The following is a 21,638-nucleotide window of genomic DNA, read 5'->3' as shown; positions in this document are numbered from 1 at the left end:
GTTGAGAAGCCCTAGAAAAATAGATTATTGTTTTTTATTTACATATTGAGCAATTTTAAGATGCTAAGCAGAGAAGTCTAGTCTGCTCGCTATCAATAATGTATCAAATATTTAAATAGTTAGCCATAAGTGTCCATTGGAAACCCAAACATACTGACCTTCATATAGACAGTTTGATTGTTTTCAAACATTATCGTAATATTCTGAACATGACGGGTGGTGTCAATAAAAGTGTACTTGATTTAATTTCAAATCAATGTGGTTGGGGAGGTGTTTAACAAAAGATATAATGAAGCCACTGCTCCATTTAGTTTGGTCCACACCTGGCACTGTAAAATATGACTCCTAATATGCAGCCAACTGGGACAGAACACTAATCTCTATAGCCTTGCATGTTATTGCAGCACAGAGAGAAAATTAAAGTTAAATATTCCCTCATTTAGACCTTTATATTATGTCAAGAGAAGGAGAACAAAAGCAGCTGTTGCTGTTTCATATTAAATTGCCTGGACTCGACTCGACTCGGACTCGACCGACACTTCAGCCTTGGAGGAAAAGAGCGGTCCGGCCAAAGCGTTCGATGATGTGTTCCCTGACTGAGCTACTGACAGTTTAGTGAGTTTCCTATGGAGGTCTAGACAAAGGAAACCTGATGACAAAGCAGTCAGGGCAATCATTTCACAGCTTCTCAATAGCAATTTGAAATGTGATGTGAATGTGAATTATTAGGTTTAACTGGATTCTTTTCATGAAATGTACCTTCATATTTCTGATCTTTGAATGATCCCTTATACTTATTGAAAATATACACATTTTGGAAGCCTCACTCCGACCCAATCTAAAACTCCTTACATAAATAAATAGATAAAAGAAAGAGTTTGCAACCTGACAGGAGACTTAATGTGAAAGCAACCCTGCATATGTTATTGTAGTCTTGTATCTGTCAGGTCGTTTTACCTTCTCTTGTGTGTTGGTTAAAAAGCCTCTAGGCAGCGGACATAACTTGAATCCAGTGTTTATTTAACACTTGAGTCAGCAAACATACGTCTTGTCTCAAGGCATTAAGTCAGTTCCGTGCCTACTGCAAGACACTTTCGATAAGTTGAGCTGAGATCATGCTCAAACTCCAAGTAAGTAAATGACGTAACGTCTTTAAGAGGTTTTGTAAAAAGCAGTTTGAGAGCAGAGTCAAGATTGTTTCTTAAAGCTCAGGAATTTAACACATCCTCTTACGTGCACAAGCCACTTGTGTCTTTTACTCTACATACACACAGGACTGCACCATCTGGATTACCCACTGCAGTGTATTACCATAACTAATGTTCTGTTTCTGTTTGTCTTTGGAGAACAAGACACCTTCTCCCTCACTGGCTGCTCTCACATTTTCTTAGAGATTATCCACAGTGCTCACACGCGAATGACTATTTGCTGGAGTGACAGCCAATAATAAAGTCATTATATCTGCACAGTGAGGGATAGGACGCTTTTACAGTTGTGAACTGTCGGTTGCTAGAGAGTCTACTTTAGTTATTGAGTATACAATTGTTTCAAATAATAATATGTACAGATCGAGCAGCTCTAAGATTATTGGGATAGCAATTACTTACAAATAATTGTTTTTTAATTTGCAGATGTCATCATCTCAAAACAATTCACTGCTTTACTTTGTTTTGTGTCATTGTAAATTGAATATCCAATCGTTTTGGTTGAACAAAAGAAGCAGTTTGAAGATTTCACTCTGAGCTATGGGAATCTATGATGAGTTTCATGTTTATATTTTGTCCCTCTACTGTGACATCCATATTTCAGCCTTTGCAGACCATTTGCATGCACAACCTGTCTAACACACTGCAGAAAGAAAATAACCCAAACCAGCTTTAAAGGGCCCCTTTAATCTACGACGGTGTTTCTTACACACAGTGTTTCTTTGCCACTATTTCTGCAGGACGATGCAGGACATGGAGAACCCCCAGGTCACGTCATGTAACAAGGGAGACCAGCACTACCGCAGCTCCCCCAGTAACCAGTCCTCCTCCAGTGACCCCGGACCCTGTGGCAGCGGCACCTGGTCCCAGCAGCCCGGATACGATGGGTACGGGACCACAGCAGTCTTTCGAAACAGCCTTGTAAAAAGTCACTCCAGGAATATGCGGCTCTGCAGTAATGAATGCAGCGACAATCAGTCCCAGCACTATTACCGAGATTTTGCAATTTTGCAAAATGACAGCAATTTTTTCCACATGAAATTATCAAATCATCAGTGCATTTTTGGCTATTTGTCACTCTGTTTTTTGTTACAGGAAGAGTTCCAGCAAAATGATGCCTCACAGGGTCTAATACCACATCCAGAGTTTAAAATTAGGGCAGATGATAGGGGATGACTTTTATGTATGAGTTTCTTTTCATTTAACATGCATTCTGATCATTTCCATTTGAACTGAAAGCCTTACTTTCATGGTTACATTCAGAAGAACACAAAGGCTAGCTCAAACACAAATGGCCACTTTGAAAATCAAGCCACTCCGTTTTATTCACATAAAAGAAATCCAAGCCCAGTACAGTATTTCTGGTGGGAACTTCACATCCTTCTTCTTCTGTTCTGAATATTCAGTAAGGACTAGCACTTACATATGATAGGAAGTGCTTATAAAGAATTCTTTGTTGTTCTTACCTACTGCAAGTAAAGTGCCACTTTAGCAAACTACAACGTAATTTTGGAGAAAGACAGCTTTTGATGAAGAAAAATAAATCCTAAAAGAGAAGTATCTGTCAAAATGAAAGTATCCAGGAAGATGTTTTTTCTGTCAATGTTTTTCAGTTTGTGTTTTATCTCCTCAACAGCACATATAAATCGCTTTTATTCCTGCTTTCAATCATATAATGGTATGCAGGGCTTCAGACTGCACAGGCGTAACATGTGTCAAACTGAGTAGAATCCTTCGGAGACCGCTGTCTCTGTCTGTAAGTGGTTACAGACCATGACAAGAGGCTTAGCTTCACACTGCTGCCTTTCTGTCAGAGGCCTCAAAAGTGCACTGAACTCTCAGTGATCACTGCGGCCTGTCAGAGCCGAGGCAGACTCAGAGACAAGCCGATTGATCTCCGGTTAGAGCTAAAGATCAGTAGACACTGCGACCTCTGTTCATCTGTCTTAACCTTTATTACATGTAGCTCTTTAGGATTTAATTAAAACATTTGCTGCTCTTTTCCCTTTGTCAAGAGCAAAATAGCGCCTGGCTTGGAAAATCGAATGAAAGGAGGTCTTCTGTCAGCATTGTCTGGCAGCTTCTTTATTCTATTATAAGCTCAAGTGATTTGACCTTGAATGATCTTCAGCTAATTGCTGTACATACAGCAGTAAATGCATTGAAACCTTTCTCTGACTAGAATACAAGGTTCACTCACAATGTGTCCAATCCACTTTCTGCCTTCAGATGTCCCTCCCCAATCCTCCATGAGCAGGCAGGTGACCTCCAGGGGGGAGACGGAGAGATCCACAGGGAGCGGGAGCCCACCCTGGAGAGGACCAGATCTGCAGGTGAGTCCTATGTTCTTACAAAGTTTAAGTTTTTTGCTGCATATTCACACTTTTGCACTTCTACATGCTTAGCTTTTTTATTTTCTGTCCACAGAGGCCAAATGGCACATCCCCTCCACCAAGGTCCTGAACCCTCTGAAGCAGAGAGAAGGCAGCAAAGACTCTCCCAACAAGCTTTCCAGGGTACAGGTCTGACCTACTCTGTCTATGCGACATTTAATGGAAGTGTTTGGAAATTTGTTGTCAACTTGCTGTGAAAGGGCACACCATTTAAAAGCTTTTAAAGCAGCCTCTACAGTACCTGTGCTGCAGTAAATGCCCAACTCTGCTCGATCTGCTTTTCCCCACATCAGTGTTTGAGCCAGGGTGAGGTCAAATTGCCCTTTGTTGTGCTTTGTAGCAACCAGGAGCTCAATTGGGATATTCAACCTCATGTCGTCCCCTCGAGTCGCTCTTTGCACTTATCACTTTCCCTTCATCAGCATGCTAACAGAGGTCTCAGCTCATCATCGTTTGGGGTTGTCTCACACTTTTCTAGGACACATTTTCCTCGAAGGTTGAATATATTAAGTGCTTGTGCCTCTCATTTTCTCCTTTCTCTATATTCCCCTCTCATTTATCTCTTTTTTTGGCCCATTCACCATCTCTCCTTCCGTCTTTCCTTTCTCCTTCTGATGCCAGAGGCTGCTGGATTCAGCTAACAGCATCTTTTAGTGCTTTCAGTGCCATTCCCAGTGCCATAATGCTCACAGCCTTTCCCCCCCCCTTTCCCCCCTTTTTTTCATGTAAGAGTAGCTGTTTTTGATGTGATGCAATTTAATATGCTTTCATGATTTAGCAGTGTTTAGCATAGCATGATGAAGCAAACATGACGGGTCATTATCATGAAGTCTTAGTTAATATTCTTCAATCAGACATATCTGTTAACTCCATTTCACTAGAGGTTGGTTTTTGAGTAAATACATTAACATGTTGTGGTTGCTGTTCTACAATTTAGATGCCTCAAACTAAATTAGACATGGCCTTGCATATTTTACATCAATTTGTTTATCCTAATCATGAACAACGACAGCTTTCTGATCAAAACCTAACAAGATATAATACATTCCTTTTATAAACTAATTTAGGAGCTAGATCATGTGTATTTCTCTCAGAGGAAGTCAAAAACATAATATGTACATTAAGCATATCCTCTTTTTATATTCCTTGTCAACTAGCCATGGGCTTGAGGAAGCCTCAGTCAGAGACACATGAATATGTGATGTAGCCTGATGGGTTAACCCATCCCCCCGTTTTGCACCAAGCATGTTAAAGCAACCGTAAGAATGATTTGACCTCTTCTGATTTACTGTATTTTTATCTTCTTTAACCCTCCTGCTCTGTCTTTTTCTACCAGACTGGCGATAAAAACTCAAGCCACTCAAGTAGCAACACCCTCTCGAGCAACGCCTCAAGCAACAGCGACGATAAGCACTTTGGCTCCGGAGACTTGATGGACCCGGAGATGCTGGGCCTCACTTACATCAAAGGGGCGTCCACGGACAGCGGCATCGACACGAATCCATGCGTCGCCCCCGGTGCCCGGGTGCTGCTGCAGGGCAGGGTGGGGGAGCAGGGACACCCCTGGGCGTCGGAGCACCATGAGGACGGGGCGTCAGAAGAGGATCATGGGAAACTGTACATGCCGCACGGCTACGCGTCGGCCATTATGTCTAGTCATGTGACAGAAGGAAGCATCGGAGACCTAAGTGAGATCTCATCCCATTCAAGGTAAAGTGAAGAGACGGGAAGTGTGTTTTATTTTAATTTTTTTCTCCTAAAAGATTTTAAATTTGCAGTTTTTATTTGTTTTAGGTATCTACTGTTTTGCTGCTGGAAAAAGTGTTTGTGGTCAGTCAAGAATTAGATGGGAGACCTATTGAATCTAAACTGCTCTGAATGTCTATGCTAAGACATTTGAATGTTATGTTTTCCTTTTATTTGTCACCACACTGTATACTCGTACACTCGCCAATTTTGATTGTGATGTTCTACCTTCAATTGACAATTACTTGAATCTGTTGTGGCTTATTGATTTGTCCACTGATACAAATCACTGCCTTTTCATGGCATGTATCTCGGAGCAATATCCGCTGTGTCCAAACACGTGGTTACAGTCACACACACACACACACACACACACACACACACACACACACACACACACACACACACACACACACACACACACACACACACACACACCGCCACCAGCAATTTCTTCAGCCACATTATCTGTTCTTTTAAACACACACACAGAAGCAAACACATGCACAAAAGGCCGGTTGCTGGCTGTTAGCTGACCTTTTCACCCATCCGTGCTCCGCACTCCTGACCCGCTGCTTGACTCATCCAGCTGTGCTGAAGCCAGTGAGGGGGGGCTGCTGTCAGGCCAGGGCAACACGGGGGGAGGTTTCATCACACAGTAATCCAAGTCCCTGTCACCAGACTGGGACCCATCTGGGAAAGTGGAGGGTGTGAGAGAAGGTTGGCCCTGCAGCCATTCAGTCTCTATGAAATGGAATGGGTATCTATATGTTTATGGCCTACAGGATTATGTTAGCACAATCTGTTGAGATCAGTGACCTGTTTGGGAGGCGTCAGAGCTCCAGGACATCATTCAGAAATTAGTTAAGATCCCCTGCCATCACCTTGACTACTCCGATGCTTCCCACCTTTTACGTAATGGGCTTTGACATGTCATCTGAACAAACAGTGAAGCAGCAGGAGCACATTTCGCAGGGTGTGGCCCAGATGGTCATGAATATGGAAACGGAGTGTGTAGTGCCCACAGCTTAAGCCAACTCCAATGTCTCTGAGGTATTTTAGAAGAATGTTGCTGAAAGTTTTCCAATAGACAACAAGACCTTAGGACTAAAACCTGGCATCTATATGTTACAGTTTGGCAGCTAACCAGGCATGTAATATGGAACAAACACTGTCTTCCCTAGATGTTATAAAAGGTATGAATAGGAAACCATAGTATATGTCTCATTCTGGGGGATTACCTTTACATTGCAAAGGATGCACTGTGAGCAATTTTAAAAGGAGCAAAGACAGGCAGAGCGTTCTTTGTCTGATGCATGGCTCATTTTCTCATCACTGTCAAATACAATTCATTCATTCTGCATGAATGCCTTAATGCCCTACGTAAGGATACAGAGTTATTCTAGGCATTTTCACCAAGTTGAAACATTAGTGAAGAAAAGGCTCAAAGCTTAAAAAGAAAGGATTATGTGATGTGCTGTGAATGTAAAAAATAAAGAGAGAATGATTTGGTGAGAATAGGAGGGAAATTGTAAAGTGTTTTGTCCATTAAGAAAGAAAGGCACATGCAATCCATATACTACCCATTTACCATGAAACAAACTCTGCTTTAGTAGGGTTAGGCCTACATAAGGGTTAATGTAGGGGAATATCACTACAATACTAACCATTTTAGTGAAAACATATATATTTCTCTATAAATAAATCATTACTTAGACTATTTGATCATAGGTGCAAGAGTATGTTCCTCCAAATAAAAAATAAAAATAAACATTTTCCCACTTTTACCTTGTGATATCCATGCATTTAGCATGTGTTCATGCCAAGTCTAGTCAGAGTAACAGGGAAAATACCCTTCTGTCTAAATCAAATGAACTGACCCTTTAATACGGTTTGTCAGTTGATATTTGACTAAATGTTTAAAGGACAAGGTTCAGCAGTAATATGTACGTGCTGGACTGGTTTTGAGTCATCTTCTAATGTAGGGCAGAGGTGAATTAGCTTGACTCTGTGGAGGAGATGATGTCATCATGTCCATGCCAACAGCGGAGCTTTCAACAATCACTTTAAGTTGAAAATCATTAGAGCGAGTTGACTAATAGCACATTTTGTCATTGTTGTTTGTTTATGCTTTCATGTCTTTTCATTCATTTTGATCACTTATGAGTTACATTATCCCTTTTCTTTTGTTGCTGTTTGGTCAGTGGCTCTCACCACTCTGGCAGTCCATTGGCCCGCGGTGCCAGATACTGTATGTCAGCTGACTCCTCCAAGGTGTACACCATCCCCCAGAGCAGCAGCACAGGGCCAGAGCTGGGGCCGGGACCCAGCTCAGAGGCCTGTGGACAGACACGCCCACTGTCCGGTTGCACACTCCCAGTGGGCATGAAGACGAATGAGGATGAAGATGCCCACTGCACTGAGGGATCTCCCAACATTTCAGAGTGTGGGTGAGTGTGTGTGAGAGACAAAGCAAGAGAGATCATGTATGAGATCATCACCAAATGCGCTCCTAAACCACTAACAGAAATGTTTTCCTCGTTCACATTAAGTTCAGTAGCCATCATGCAAAGCTAGATGACACTCTTTTTAATCACGATAGGCACTGCTTCTCTTGCTGTAGAGGCTTCTCCAAGAGTTTCTGTTGCACTAGAGTCAGACCAATTCCAATACAAGTGCCTCTCCACCAGCTCACCCAGTGTGCATAAACTGGCCTTGATTGAAGCAGACAGTCACAAAATAAATAAGCTCAATGAACCCGCGGACATAATACACTTGGCACATGTCACTTGCTGTTATTGATTGTTCCCGTGAAGCCGCGTCCCTGTGGACTGCCGGGCTGAGCCTCTACCAGATCAGCATCTCTGCTGGGAGCCAAGCAACAATCCGCACACAAAAACACACGGCTGTCACAGCCCAAGGACACACCCCGCCACACAATAGCCTAATAGAAATACCGCACAGGAATGCATGCAGACGCTCAGCCAGGTTGAGATTGTTTACTCCCTCAGTCTTTATATAAGCAGTGACAACTGACTGTATCTGTCTGATGATGAAATAGTTTTCTGTAGAGAACAGAGAGCCATTGACGGTGAAATTGAAACACAGCTTTGATGATGTGTGTATGTGTGTGTGTGCGCTTTCTAAGGTGTTTGTGTCCGGGCTGCTGTGGGCATATTTTAAAAGGGGTTAAATGTGAGAGTTGCCCTGGAAGACACCCCCTGCGTTAGCTCCCAAGTAATTTCATTAAGCCTGTGAAATTTGCCACTTAAGGACTATGTGATTGATCACATGCAGTGAAGTCATCTCCTGCCGACTTATGAAAAAGCTCCATAATTCAGTTACCCTCCCCATTGTTTGTTTTTATATTCCCACAGTTGTATTTCATCTTACATAAGCGCCTCATGATGAATGGGCTAATATTACTCACACATATTGTAACATAATGAAGTTTCTCTTCCCCCTTTCTAAAAATGTTTTTCTCATTTGCTCTAACACTGTATGTAACGCAGGGTGTGTGCCTCCTAACCCTCGGCTGTTTCTCTCTTGCTTCTGCTTCTTGTTCCAGAGGAGCGGAGAGCTTGTTAGCCTTCCTCCTCAAAATGCTGTCTGATCGTTCAAGGTACTCAGTTAGTCAAAGTCAACCCCCCATGGCCCAGTCTGCTCCCCCCCACACACACCTCCCCAGCCCCCACCCTTTGTCCCAGAATCACCTCCCCACTCGTGACACACGCTGAGAGTGGGGGACAACCAGCTGTGCGTCAGTGGCTGTGACATTTCTGCTGTATCTCCTCCCAAATCCTGCTGTGTACTGTCCACAATACTTACTCCTTATTATCAGCCGCCATGGTGATAGAGAGAGGAGGCGACATGCAACAAGCTGTCTACACCCAAAACAGGCATGTTGTGGTTAAGTGCGCCCCAACACCCCCGCTCTTTTTGTGCTCTATGTTTTAGCCTTTGTGGTCCAGTGAAGTGTCTAACAGTGATTGGCAGCAAGACACTCCACAACGGACAGGCTGGTTTGAAAGGAGTGTTTTGTTTTAAAAACAAAATACATGTTTTAGTTATTTCATCTTCTAGTCATGAGTAAGCTGTTTCCTCGGATTCAAGTTTCTTAAGTGTTTAAATTAGAAGGGACAGAGGAAGGTAACATTAACATGCAATCAAAAATCTTTTTTCATCATTTATTAAATGTTTCCGTTATCTTCGCTAGTATACCAAGCTTAATTCATTTTTTCCCTGGATGCAGCCTTCAGAATACATCACTTTTATTTTAACCAGGCATCTCATGGATCAGTCAGAATGCTTTCGGCAATCACACATTTTCTATACCGTCTATTAGGGCTTGGTTGCCATGGTGCCAAAAGCTTAAAACAGGGCAACTCTCAGCACCAGTGTCTCTAGGTAACCGTCAGCCAGGCTGCCCATCGTCTCACCGTGCTGCAGATCCCCCGCGGCCATCTAGCGCCCTGCCAACAGCACTCAGTGTGTCATGCTCACAGGCTGCTCACTTAAAGCAGAGGTCTCACAGCCACACCACTTCACCAGGCAGGTCAGTCACATCCTCCCTTCCCAGTAAAACTCCTCAACACACTCAGCACCCTAAAAATCATGACAGACAGAAACACTGCAGAAACAAAACATGTCACCTCTTGTTGATCCTTTGCCAATCCTGTCTAGCAGCTCTTGTGTTCTCTGTTGTTGTCTGAAATCTCCTCCACAGTGTGTGGTTTGCACTTGTCTCTGAATGTAATTTCAGTCCCTTCTTTCCTCCTTCCTTTCTCCCTCTCACAGTCTGGCTGTATTCCTCACAGTGTCTTTAACCATCGGTTTGGCAGAGTGAGATGGGACAGGGTGGGATTGAAAATCAATTCCCTCCCTGCTCCCTTCTCCAGCCCTGTTACCCCCAAGTTCACCTGACTAGCATGGAGGCACCTGATGTTGGCATGCTAAGACTGATCCACCCTGAACCCTTTTGTGTGATACTGACGTTATTTTCTAAATAGCTGGGGCAAGCAGTGAAGGCCCGAGGCCTCCAATGCAGGATGTGGCTCATTATGACCTTTCTGATGAGCTCTGTTCTTCTGTGCCCCCCCCCCCTCATCGGTATGGTTTACAGGCAGATGTACGCAGAGGAGGCCTGCAGGCTCCAGGCTGCCGAGCAGGATGGGAAATCGCTGCAGAGACTTTCGAAGGAAGAATATCTTAAAATGATGCTCCTGGACAGCCCTCCAGGAGAAGACAGAAGTCGGAAGGTAAGGTCATCGTAGCTGATTGACTAACTAACCTATTAATGGCACAGTCATTTTGAGGTTGACCAATAAAACCTGTTGAAACTGTGAAATAATGATTGATAGCGTGATGACATGACATTGTTAGGATCGACCACAAACCCCTCAGGCTATTTTATCATGCTGCCTTAACAGGCGTACTACCAACAAGGCCAGAACCAGATTAGATAGCCTCTTGCTGGGAACCAACTAAAAGCCGGACAAACATCTGCTCCCGATCAGCCACTCCTGCTGCTGAGCTCACAGCTGATCCAACTCGTCTCTTCCGACACAAGACACTTTCAGTCCCCAATTGACTGGCACAGAGTGTTTGGATAATTTCATTTATAATGGAGCCTGGGTTTGCTCAGTCGGGATGTCATGGATTAAAGGCAGGGAGTTGCACAGAGTGCATCGATGTTTGATGTTCCTGCAGACTCTATTAATTGCATCTTCCATTTGCCCAACCCCCCATCCATTATCTACCCGGAAGGGACCCTGGAGACATACAAATGGGTTATTTTTGGATGCTGCTCGATCCTAATATAAATGCACTTAATTCTTACAGAAGATAGAAGGCATGCCTCTTGCACAAGCAGGCCATGTCCCTCACACGAAGCAGCTGCGTGCTCTGATCGTTTTGCCTTGTTGTTCACTGGGCTTCCAGTACATAAAATGTGATGCTTACAAGAGAACCATGAAAGCAGGTGTGTCAGGCCGTTGCTGTGATTTCCTTCTAGTTTCCACAAAGAATGAAAACAACTGGTGCACAGTACTGTATGTTGGATCCAAAGAGCGGTATATTCTTTGTTGTAACCTCAATCTCCAGTCTGATTCAGTATGATCATACAATGTGTGGAAAAGGCAGCCTGGGAAAGAGATGCATGGAGGAGGGCACAGAGCCAGAAACTCCAACCATATAAACATCTGATCCCTATAAACACATACTGTTCTCTCTCCGGGAGCAGCTTCTCCGGGACTGCATGTTTTCAATCCTCAGCTGGCACGTAAAGGATTATAAATACAGTAATGACAATGTGGGAAACACTGTTGATTTATGACACATTTAATAAATGTGTTTGATCGTTAAAAGGTTAATTTGTGTGTCACTTCCGGTATTCACCCGATGCCAGTCTTTGTGTTAGTGAGCAGGTGCGGAGAGATTTCCCTCGCAGGCCACGGTGTCCGCTGAGACGCCGTGCCACAGACAGGCAGACTATTGTGTAGCTGACGTAAAGGAAAGGCCGCTCACAGCTCATTCTCCCACAGCGTTCCTCTTTTGAACCTCCTGTGGGAAAGAAAAAAAGCATCTGAATAGGTGGTTGTCCGACACATCCTCCCAAGTGGCACGTCAAAGGGTTTCTTATGCTGGTTGTTGTCTTTGTTCAGAGCGAGCACCGAGGGAAAGAAAGTCAGGAAGAATCTCGGTAGATGTGTCACTGCTGCCTCGCCTGATAAGAGCGTTGCATTTGTGCAAAGGAATTCAAACAGCCCAAACCAGGGAGAGGACTGTTGCCAGCTGAGGTGGATTTAGACACACTGAAATAGTTGATAATCTTTCAGGTTTGATTAAAGCAATATTTTCCGCATAATGTGCAGTTAACCGACGCCAAGATGTGTTGCTGTAGATAATAAATAATAAAATAGATAAAAGAATAAATAAAAGGCTTCTGAAAAAACATTAAGCCCTTTTTGCAAATGGTTTCATTTGGACCGACTCCATGTATTAGATCTTTAAATCTGTGCTATTTTTGTTTTATATGAGAGCGCAGCAAATCCTGTTCAAAGTTGTTTTGATGAGCGAGGAGCGTTATGGGGTCTAATCTTGTAAAGTTGGGTGGGAAAACTTGTAGTTAGACAACCTTGTTGAGTTAAAGCCCCTGAAATGTTCTTTAGAGGCAGGGTGTATGTATGCTGCTTTGAGTTCTAATGCACATCGCCGCTTTAAAGACGTACTAGATGTTTGTTAAATTGTCACGGTGGGATTTGTGGGGGATCAGTCTTTTGAAATGGAGATGGCTGGGTGTTGGCCTGCGGGAATGCTTGTCTAGTGTTGGTTACAGCTGGGAAGCTAACTGCAGATATTTACCCATCTGGCCAAATGTCCAACATATCATTTGTGGCTACTTTTGATGTCACTTCTGTAATATTTATGTAAGCTAAAAGGGACAATGATGGATTCGATTGGCTTTAGTGGTTTTGTGTGTTAAAACAGGAGATCTTCTGTCAAAATTCTGGCCGCAGTCATGGAACTCGATTATCCCTGCAATGATGGGCTGTGTAATTCTTCTCTGTGCACAGACGACTGCACATCAGGACGATGCTGCTTTTCAAACCACAGCTATTCTAACAGCTTTTATTGGCTTTTATAAGTCCCACAAAGCAGAAAACACACTTTAGTTTGACTATTGCTTTACTGGACTGTGTTTCTTTGTTTTTGTCTGACTTGTAAACAAGCATACAAAAGAAAATGTGAACCGAATTCATTCACAAATGAGTGACTTTGCATTAAATTGACTTCTACACTAGTTAAATTACGTTGTATTGATCTGAATCAATAATCCCTGGGTAATAACATATGCTGGGCTTTAGTTTAAGGAAAACTATAGTATTTTTCATCTTGGCTTATTTCCTATAAATGAGGCCATTTTGACTCAATTGGTCATGCTAGCTGCACTGAAAAGATTATGATTGACATGGGAAATAATACTCCCATTTACAATAGCATACTCTGTTCTGGTACACTTATTGCTATGTGACTTTATTCTATCAAATACATCTCTGGCTTGCATATCAGCTTATATGTTTCTTCTCCATCCCGATTAGGCACTTTCTGCAGTTTCAGAATGTTAATTCTCACATTAAGCTCAGTGACTACACAGTAACCTCCGTCACTACCTCCATGAGGCCTGTCTCCTGTTTCCCCCCACTCTGCCAGACCCCATCCAGCTGTGCTCAATCCATCTGCATTTTCCAGAGAGCAAAGACTGTAATTGATTCCTGACACTGCTCCCTCATGTTTCCTCCTTACCCGCCCAGCTGCCCGCTCATGTAAACCTGCTGTGCCGAGGAAATGTCATTCAGCTCCATCATTTGCATGATTGTGCCTCTCTGTTGACAAATTGTTCTCCTTCTCTCAGGTGTCAGCGGTGGGCAGTCTGTCACCGAGACGTTCCCTATACCGGACGCTGTCAGACGAGAGTGTGTGCAGTAACCGTAAGGGTTCGTCCTACACCAGCTCGCACAGCTCCATGCTGGACCAAGCCATGCCCAACGACATCCTCTTCAGCACCACGCCACCTTACCACAGCACACTGCCCCCCCGCATTGTTCACAACCAGGGAGCCTCCAACCTGAGGAGTGAGTACAGATGAACTTTCATTTCTCATTTTACCAATCAAACTGCACATTTTCTAGGTACATTTTTCAGATGTTATTCGTTTTTCAAGGATATACTATAGCACGCAGTTCCTCCATGCTATTCCACAGAGAAAACACAGATGTTTAATGTGTATTGTTTAGACAGTGTTTTACCTATTTCATCCATGAGGTCTGTTTGTTAGGAGACACTGAAGATAATTCAGATTTGATTGAGAGCATCCTATTGGTTGAAATGACATACTGTGCCCTTTAAAGAAAACAAAACAGAACTCTGTCTTAAAATACCTCTTAGAGACAGGAAAGCTGATGTTTCTCTGCATCTATGTTGCTCTTGGATTATCATCCCTCTTCTCTGGCCCCAGATAAAAGCTAGGACATGCATACTTGTTTGAAGAGCCACTTGTGTCCTACCAATTTTCTTAGCCCAACTGGTACACACTCCAGCAACACTCCTCGATATAGACAACTAATTGGAACTGGGCGAGGCTGCGTGCGACTTCCACGTGGCTCTGTCTGCATTAAGCTGACACCTGTCACTGCTGGCTAGTATTCCCCTCTGTTCTCCAAACATCCTCTGAATATGCATTAGTGATGAGAGGTGTGATGTGTCCTGCCTGCGCCGCTGCAGGTTTTGGAAGATCTGTGACATAAACATGCCTATTTTTCCATCAGGAGTGTCTCAATGTCTGTCATACATAATGTTTCATTCACTCATAAGTCCCTGCCTGCCTCCCTCGCTGTCCCTCTCGTCTCATTTCCATACCGCTCCTCATCCCTGTCTCTGGCTGCCGTCTTTGGATAGAAAATGGCTTTTGGAAAGATGTTTCTCTCTTTGGCCTCTTCTGACTGTCAACCTGATGGATTCCTGATTGTTTTGAAGGGTAGTTGAGAACACAGGCTCTCTCTTTCCCTGACTGAAACAGCCCAATTTGGTAAACAGTGAATCACTCAAGCTCCAAGACGCTGGGTAAATTGAAAGGAGAGTGTCAGCATCACCTCAAGCTCTCTCCGTCTCCTTCTCTGCTTCTCCACTCTTCTAAATGCCTCTCTGCAGAATGGGAGCTTGTTTATTGCATTCCCCGTCTTTCAGGGCTGACAGGGAGGGCGGAGAGAGACAGAGTGGAAGGAAAGGAGATATTGATTGAAACATGAAGACATTCACTAAGACAAGTCATTTATCGCCCCTCAGACAGCGCCCTTGCGACTGGCACGCAAAGAAGGTGGTTTAATGTGAACCTATTGTGCTGTCACATAAATAGAAAACTTTTCTTTTTAGAGTGAAATCGTTTGCAACGATTAGGAGGATTTGTTATTTCGCTTCAGATTAGTATTGGACTGGAGGTATGATTGGATTGGATTTACCAAGCATAGACTTGAGCTAGGTGTTTTGATGTGCAAGACTAGAGTAAGGTTAATAACCTCCCTTTAGCAGCAACGATTTGTTTGAATAAACCCCCTCCCCTTCTACGCCCCCCCATACCTCTCCCAACCCTTCTTGTCTGCTGTGATGCAAACTGATGGGTGACTCAGAGATTAGCTCTAAACTCAGGCCAGGCCTGGACACTGATCCGAGTGCCTGCCTGTCTCTGCAGATGACTTTTGGTTCTCTGACGGCTCCTTGGCGGACAGGTCCAAGTTCAGCGACCCGGGCCTCATGCCCCTCCCAGACCCTGCCTCGGGCCTGGACTGGTCCCACCTGGTTGATGCAGCACGAGCCTTTGAAGGTAACCAGCCTGGCGGGAGCTGCTGGCACTTCGTGTTACCTCCCCCTTCTTCCTGGCTGCTTAGCGTGTGTGTGTGCAATTTTGTGTGTTTTCGTCTGCAAGTGCTAGCTCGCTTGCATGTGCAGGTTTGTGTACGCTTTGTGTTTTCTTCTAGTGTCTCCTAAGGTGCTGTAGGGACAATTTAAGGGAATGGTTTTTGCTTTTTGCGCCTCTGCTCTGAGCCCCATAGTGATTCCCATTGAGCACTGTGGCTTGGAAAAGTGAGCCACCATTTGTCAGCACAGACATGGTGCCAATTGTCAAACTATGAAGCCAGCAAACGGCCACTCGGTTAGTTTTTACAGGAATACTTTGACTGTTAAGCTGTTTGGGTGATCATTTGGGTATTTCGGCTGCTCTTTGCTTCTTTTGTCCAATAAATCTGAATATGGTCGACAAGATGTTGGATTTTCTTTAGTCCACAAAAAGAAATCTCATCTGTCCCTAAGGGGCACGTTCACTCCTTAGAATTAAAAATCTTCCTTTTAAGGTACAATGTTGTTTCTAATAAGCAGTCTGAATGGCTGCTTTAGAGTAATTGTGTTTTTTGTGGGCTCTGGGAAAGCAATTTAGGAATCAAAAGCTTACGTTAATTGCGGGGGATATTACAGTTTGTTATCTCTTGACAACATGAGTTATATGTTCCTGTCAAAACAAAATCTCTTTTCATTCACACTTATTTTCATTTAACTAGCATTGAAATGTCTCAGCAGTTCATGGTCAGCATCATCAACTTCTTTCATTTCCCCCCCTCTTTTAGTAGTTTTGCTACTTCTTTCATGCCAGTGTATTTCCCATCTATCACGGAAACGCTAACATGCCATGAGTATTTTCTCCACTTGAACTCCGACTGACCCCCGGACCAGCGATGGGGTTGCATGTGACCATTTGTTTGTTGTAATTAATGAATCCTCTGTGGAGTTTCTTCTTTGATACATTTCCTGCTGCACAGCCCGCAGCGTATCATTAAAGCAGAGTGGAATCAGTGGAGATGATGCGGAGTACTATGAAGGCAGTTGTCACGGCAGCCTGCATGGCCCAGAAAAACGCTGTGTAAACTGGAGTCTTGTTGCTGAGCAGAAAGTGTCTCCAGGCTGACATTGTGCCATGTTTAACCAGCTCTCCTTGGAGGCAGGGCAGAAAGAGGTTGCCTGAGATGTAAAGCAGTTATAATAGCACTCGTATCCTTGGTCATGTGGATCCAGAGAGACTGCTCATATTCAGTTTGGATAAGCTTAGAGCTAAAAAAAAACTGTGGCCTCCTAACATTTGAAAGCGGATGGAATTAAAAACAGTCTACATTTCAGCAACCAGTCTTTTGTTGCAATCAGTGAAAGCTCTCTTTGTCAACTATTGCATATTATTTTAATATTCCCTCGCAAATACATACAGCACGGTATGTTCACTCGCATAGATTTATTTTTCTCTTCAGTGTAATCTGTTTTGGTTTGATTATCAACAGTTTACGCAGAGAATCTGGACGCCATGTCACGGGGAAAAAATGACAAGCTGCTTTTCCTGTGCCCGTCACTGCTATCCTAGAAGTCTTTAATCTTTCTGATGCAGCCAGCACATATGAGCAAAATATTCATTCATATGTAAATTAAAGCTTGGTCTCCCTTTCCTGTCGCATCCAACTCCGGGCTCCATCAGCTTTTGTCTTGGAGTGGATTAGTTTTCATTTGGAGGCTAAATTAATAGAAGGGTTTCCTTAATCTTTTCTATGAATATGCAGATCCTCCTATCTTTAGTCTCAGACCAAGGGCTTGAGAAAAAGAGTGTGGTTTCTAAAGAAAAGAGCATTACGCCTCAAAACTGAGCAGTCCCCAAGCATAACATGCCAAGTTTGGGTTTTCCATGGGGCTTTGAGCAAGCTTAAGGGCCTGATATGGCAAAACAAGCATGACTAGTGCCTTACAGCTCTCTGGGATCCAGCCCATTATGAGTCAAACAGCTGTCAGTAGCAGCTCAGAGGGAGAAGCACCGCAGCAACACCCAAGGGACTAACTTTATCTGTGATGGTCTTTAAAAAATGCTCTGTTTTCCACCTTGTTCCCTATTGTCTGGCTATAGATTTCTCAGTATGGGAGGACTGCCTTTCAGCGCTTCAACCAAAACCATTCATTCATTAAAAAAAGCATGAATGAATCGCCCCATCCTGTCACGAATGCATGCATGCGAGTGTGTTGTTCCGCTCTATTTTAGTTGTGTTTATCATGTTGGCACCATGAAGTGCCTTTCTGAACACATTTCCTGTCTTTGATGTTAAGGGCAGATTATGACCTGTTGCGTCACCTCTTCTGTCTCCAGACCAGCGAGTGGCCTCTTTCTGCACCATGACGGACATGCAGCGGGCGGAGGCTCTACATATCTCCAGAGAGCTGACCAGACGGGTGGTGGAGGCGGAGGGAGCAGCCCTGGGAGCAGAGTAGGCTAAAACAACAAACACACAATTACCAATGTTCCAGTAGCAAGTGAAAAAGGGACTGTTTGTTAGAGCCTGCCCACAAACAGAGATTTAATAATCATAGTTTAGCAACCCTAACTCGACATGGTAGGCCTGTCCAGTTTAGGATTTCTATACCAAAGGACTCTATCCATGATTTATTTGCTAACTGTAACTACAAAGGGACGTGTCATTAACTAATGCATGTATAATGTTATTTTGGGTTACAGGTAATATGAATCCAAATCTGCATTAGGTAATGTTATCTTTGCAAAACTCATCGCTTGTTTGTTATATTCAAATCCTTCTCTGTGGTGAAAGAGAAACATCCTCTAGCATAAACCTAAGCTCTCTATTGCTTATCAAAATATTTCCCAAATTGTAAGCAACTAAACCTTTCAGGATTATGTGAGAACAAGTTTTTGTGCTTCCTAATGCCGTAATAAAATGGTAAGGCTTAGCAGCTCCACATTGGAAAACATGAAAAATGCACTCCCTTTATTTCCAAATCCACTTACACTTAAGATCTGTCTGTTAGCATAATATCAAGTGTGAGTCTAACATATTTTAAGATAAAAAAAAAACAAATATAAAAAAAGTAAGCTGGCAGCTCAGAGCGTTTTAGCATTAGCATTAGCCTACACTAGGTTGCTAGCTGATTATAACATTGTTATAATCAGCTAGCGACCCTCTTGTTTTCAGACACAAAACTCCATCGTCCAATTCAAATAATGGGAAAACGGACAGCTTGACAGGCATAACAACAGTAATTAAAGGGGGCGGGGCTTATCTAACTGTCCATTATCAGCTCCTGTATCGCTGTAGAAGAGGTCTTTGTGTTTTATTCGAAAAAGGTGTCTTTCTTGAGTCTTAACAACACCCTTGTGTCCCCCTACAGCGGCGCCCCCGCCACACTAACCGGCAAAGTCAACCAGTTGGAGGTGATCCTCAGACAGCTGCAGTATGACCTCAGAAAGGTGAGGTCGCATATATCAAACTGATTTCTTGATTCTGTCTTTGTCACCTTTTTGCCCTCCTTTGCCCTCCTCCAGGTCAGCAAACAGTGCATGTCTGTGTCACGTAGCTCAGGAGAGCAGACATTGAGTAATGCATGCCCTGCGGTCTGTGTAATACAAACTCATCCACTTAATTCAATATCCTGCTTCCTTCCCTCATTGTGTCCCAGCCCAACATTTCCCCACCTCGACTAATGCGCTTAACATAGTGACGGGAAGTGCACTTTAATCAGAACAGAGAAAAGGCTGCTTTGCCATGTTAATGCCTCCCATTAACACGGCACTGACGACAGATGCATGTTCTTATAGGGGGGGATTTCATCAACTTCCATTTGTTTTTGCCTCATGTCCCGGTGTTGATTGTCTGTGTGTTTCTTTGTGTTTCCAGGAGAAAGAGGATAAGGTGATGTTGCAGGAGGAGGTGCAACACCTGAGACAGGACAACATGCGACTGCAGGAGGAGAGCCAGACGGCGTCGGCTCAGCTCAGGAAGTTCACAGAGTGGTTCTTTCACAGCATCGACAAGAAACCCTGAGAAACCCGCAGGAAGAGAGCAGGAGACGGCCTTCACTCCTCCTGGGCACCCACTCAACTCCTACTTTAGACTCCCAGATGATCCACAAGCCAACAAACTATAGAACCAACCATTACCAGCCCCCCAGAGTAATGAAAACTATTTAAAAAGCCCCTGCTTAGGAGACTGTAGCAGCCCTGTGTGGAGAGACTTGAAACCCTGATCTGGAACTTAGTTTTGGGATCCTCCTCTGACTGAAGTGCGGAGCTGTTTCTGATGTTAACGGTTTCTTTATCCTGACTAAAGGGGCTCATGGGAAAACCTTGTGCGCTAGAGAGGAATTGAGAACCCTTGAGAGCCTTGCTCTGGTCCCTGGGATCTTCTTACAGTAGTGGAATGTAAAGCTCTTTTACTGTAGTCAACATATAATCTACCTACGTATGTCACGTCAGTCTACTGTGCTGTATACTCAGCTGTACTGTATCGTACTGCACACTGTCACACAGCTGTTTCTGTGCCGGCCTTAACAGACACAGGAAAGTGGAGAGGGTAAGGCGAGGAAGGGGGAGGAATGTACTGGACTTAATGAAGTGGTACTGACTGTCTGCTTGCACCAAGAGGAATCCACATGTGGCGGTCTTGAAACATAAAGTCCAAGGGGGAAAATGAATGTAGCTCAACAGAGACCCTTTTTTTCTGGATTTCTGTTTCCCTGGCTCCCAAAACGTTCACGCTTTTGATGTTTTGGGTTTTTGTTTTTTTTCTTTGAACAAATTCCCCTTTTTACTTTTCCTCAGTGTTGTAATGTAGGGTCACATGGCAGTAATTTTGATGTTTCAAGGTGCTTTTCCCTACACACATTCATCAGTAGTTTCCATTCACTGTCACAATGTCCTAGCAATAATGAAGTGGTAGTTACAAAACTGTGTTTTAAAATGAAAAAAGAGAAAAAGAAGTTAGCACAAACGTGAAGAGTTCCTGTCGAGAAGCAGTTGTACTTGACATGTATTTATAAAACAGGACAGACTGTGCCTAAAACTCTTGGTTGTAAATGGATTGTTTCTCTTTGCTTTTATTTCTCTTTTATAAACACATGCCTTGTCTGTGGCTCACTGATATCAAATTGTATGTATGATTGTGTGTGTATGTGTGTGTGAGAGTGTTTGATAGTGTGTGTAGTTTATCACAGCAAATGTGTTCTTATGCAGTGGTTTCTAGAGCATTAGAGCAAGCGCCAGTGAACCACACTTACAATGCCAAATGTGTTTATTTCTGTACATATCTGCCACAGAAGTGTCTTGTATTTAACACTATTATTTAAGCTTATTTAACCTAAAGTTGTTTATTTTATTAAAGGTATTTTTTTTTCTGCACTAAGGAGAGATAACGCTCTGTGTATGTTGTAAAGTGTGTAGCTTGCCAGGGCAAAAAAACAACTATATATTTAAATATATAAATGATGATTTTGGAGATTCCAACATTTGGATGCTGCTAGATTACAGTTTGCTGGTTTGTATGCTTTTAAAAATGTGTCTCTCCATAAACTGTCTCATCCCTGGTGGGACACTGGTTGCTTTTTTTTGGTTTTGTTCATTTTTTGGTTTTGTTTTTTTAATAAATGTAGTTGTAAAAATAAGCCCCTATTGTGTTCTTAAATGCTTTTGTTTCCAATATTCAGAATTTCAAATGTCATGATCCCCTCAAGTTAACCCCAGTGGTGTTCAAACATATTACCATTTCTGGGGGGTTGTGGTTGTTGAGTTTTTGTTTTTTTCTTAATATGTCATTAAGAAATCGTTTTTCTGTGGAAGTATTTATAATTTTTATTTTTTTTAAAACAGCTCAGCTCAGTTTGAGCCAAAGAGAGGGTTAGCTTAGCTTAGTTTAGCATAAAGACTGAA

General features: G+C 43.1%; 1 protein-coding gene across 7 annotated transcripts in view; it reads left to right on the top strand.

The window, feature by feature from the left end:
* Positions 1-21,373, top strand: part of LOC117562665 (signal-induced proliferation-associated 1-like protein 2) — an 82,770-nt gene extending 61,397 nt beyond the window's left edge. For 3 of the 7 annotated variants that reach the window (XM_034240512.1, XM_034240527.1, XM_034240519.1), the window contains exons 11-21: positions 1,946-2,092; positions 3,435-3,538; positions 3,633-3,727; positions 4,935-5,308; positions 7,549-7,794; positions 10,467-10,602; positions 13,758-13,977; positions 15,591-15,722; positions 18,072-18,189; positions 19,106-19,184; positions 19,612-21,373. In XM_034240512.1, coding sequence (XP_034096403.1) covers positions 1,946-2,092; positions 3,435-3,538; positions 3,633-3,727; positions 4,935-5,308; positions 7,549-7,794; positions 10,467-10,602; positions 13,758-13,977; positions 15,591-15,722; positions 18,072-18,189; positions 19,106-19,184; positions 19,612-19,758 — 1,798 coding nt within the window. In that variant the 3' untranslated portion in view covers positions 19,759-21,373. Of the gene's footprint in view, positions 1-1,945; positions 2,093-3,434; positions 3,539-3,632; positions 3,728-4,934; positions 5,309-7,548; positions 7,795-10,466; positions 10,603-13,757; positions 13,978-15,590; positions 15,723-18,071; positions 18,190-19,105; positions 19,185-19,611 lie in introns of those variants that run through there. The other 4 variants (XM_034240534.1, XM_034240552.1, XM_034240544.1 and 1 more) reach the window with 4 other exon arrangements.
* Positions 21,374-21,638: the final 265 nt, after the last annotated feature.

The sequence above is a fragment of the Gymnodraco acuticeps genome, unplaced genomic scaffold, assembly GCF_902827175.1.
Source record: "Gymnodraco acuticeps unplaced genomic scaffold, fGymAcu1.1, whole genome shotgun sequence".
Lineage (NCBI taxonomy): Eukaryota > Metazoa > Chordata > Actinopteri > Perciformes > Bathydraconidae > Gymnodraco > Gymnodraco acuticeps.
The sequence above is the reverse complement of the archived record's forward strand: the minus strand, read 5'-3'. Positions and strand labels throughout refer to the sequence as shown.